This window comes from Amphimedon queenslandica, unplaced genomic scaffold, assembly GCF_000090795.2.
Source record: "Amphimedon queenslandica unplaced genomic scaffold, v1.1 AMPQUscaffold_12225, whole genome shotgun sequence".
Classification (NCBI taxonomy): Eukaryota; Metazoa; Porifera; class Demospongiae; order Haplosclerida; family Niphatidae; genus Amphimedon; species Amphimedon queenslandica.
Window position 1 is genome coordinate 15,359 of NW_003547536.1, and position 1,702 is coordinate 17,060.

The following is a 1,702-nucleotide window of genomic DNA, read 5'->3' on the forward strand; positions in this document are numbered from 1 at the left end:
CTACTCAAGAATACTGAAAATATCCTGAATGTGACTCTTCAATTCTACGCCGTGATGAAGCAGGGGGTATATCACAGTAGGACACTCTCTTCTATTATTATCTACTCTTGGTATAGGTTATACAACGAGGTGAGGTATCTATGGCATTTATCATACTGAGGGCCATAGGCCCGAGGTATGATAAGGCCATAGATACCGACACAGAACAGGGGCATATCTAAGAATTGGGAAAAGGGGGTGCTAAGGGCGCGCGAAGCGTGCCGTGATTATGGCCACACCCACTTTTATGGCGGTAAAACAGCCTTTTCCTGCATTTTCGTTAATAATTATGGGTGGGGCCAAGATCATTTCCGAGTACTTCTGATTGCTCCTTAAAGCACTGGAAACTGCTGAAATCATGATCAGGGGGCTAGATAACTTTGTTAAGAGGCTTGGTAGTGATGCAAGAGTCCAGGACTTCAGTAATTTTTTCTGAGTCCAGCCCTGAGGGGAGTGCTCAAGCCCCCTCAGCCCCCCCCCTAAATACGCCTCTGCAGAGTTGTATAACCAACTTCTACCATGTACTAAAATAAACAACTAGTTTACTTAGCAACACTTAGCAACAGCATTGCATGCATGCCTATTTTTAGCAGGAGGTTAATAAGTAATTTCCTGGGCAAACTTATTAACCTCCCGGGCAAACTTATTAACCTCCCGGACAAACTTATTAACCTCCTATTACCAGGGAAATTACTTATCAAACCTCCTAGTGGTAAATAAGTTATTTATGAACCTAAAATCAAGCAATCTGATTTGTCAATTGCAACTAGGCATGGTAGAAACATTGATTGAAAACAACTGAAGTAAAGTATGCATAACGTGACTTCCTAGGAATCCACACACTTGCAGCAGGCCTCAATAGGGCTGTTGGATACTCTCTTTAGGTATTATTTACTCTTGGCGTAACTAACAATGCATTTACATATTGTACATGTACATGTATTTCCATTACTTACTTTTATCTGATAATTTTGATAAATCGGTGGATCTTTCAATGAAGAAACCAGCTGATTCGAAATCTATAAATATAAATATATTGCTACTATTTTTAGAAACAGCAGCTTACTCTCATCATCCTGATCTTTCAGCAAAGGTTCGGCCATCATGAAACACAAGGGAAGGGCTTGAGCTGAGGATACAAAGATAGAGAGAATAACCTGCCTCTGTCTTTAAACTGCAGCAGCTGATAACAAGAGCTCAAGGCTTAGCTTTCAGCAATTAATGGCAGTTTACAGCAGTGGCGGAGCTGGAACTAAGCTGATGCCCGGGCCCGGATGTGGGTGTGTCCTGTTTTTAGCTTTTTCCATAGATGCTTTTTAATTATAATACTTTTTCTTTGGGTATTTTACTTGAAAATGCTTGCTAATTCCTTATACACCTGTATGTACTTGTTAGTACTCTGGTGAGGCTTGTGGTTAGCTTTATCTAAACTTTGGGCAAGAAATTGTTTACATTGCATCTAATGAATCTCATTACAGAGCTTTGATGCCCGGGCGCGCCTAGGCCCGTGTGGGCCTAGTCAGGCGACTAGTGTGGGCCCGGGTTCAGCTCCGCCACTGGTTTACAGCAGTTCACAAATCCAAAGACAAATCCCAACTTAGCAACGTGGGCGTATCTGAGGGGGAGCCGCCTACACAGCCAAGAATTATCATGCTGATACAGT

At 42.2% G+C, this 1,702-nt stretch overlaps 1 protein-coding gene across 1 annotated transcript in view; it reads right to left on the bottom strand.

Moving 5' to 3' along the window:
• Window positions 1-1,240, bottom strand: part of LOC109588224 (uncharacterized) — an 8,414-nt gene extending 7,174 nt beyond the window's left edge. Inside the window, exons 1-2 of the mRNA XM_020004403.1 lie at window positions 1,106-1,240; window positions 996-1,058 (exon numbers count right to left, since the gene is read on the bottom strand). Coding sequence (XP_019859962.1) covers window positions 996-1,058; window positions 1,106-1,145 — 103 coding nt within the window. The 5' untranslated portion in view covers window positions 1,146-1,240. The remainder of the gene's footprint in view (window positions 1-995; window positions 1,059-1,105) is intronic.
• Between the last annotated feature and the right edge of the window lie 462 nt (window positions 1,241-1,702).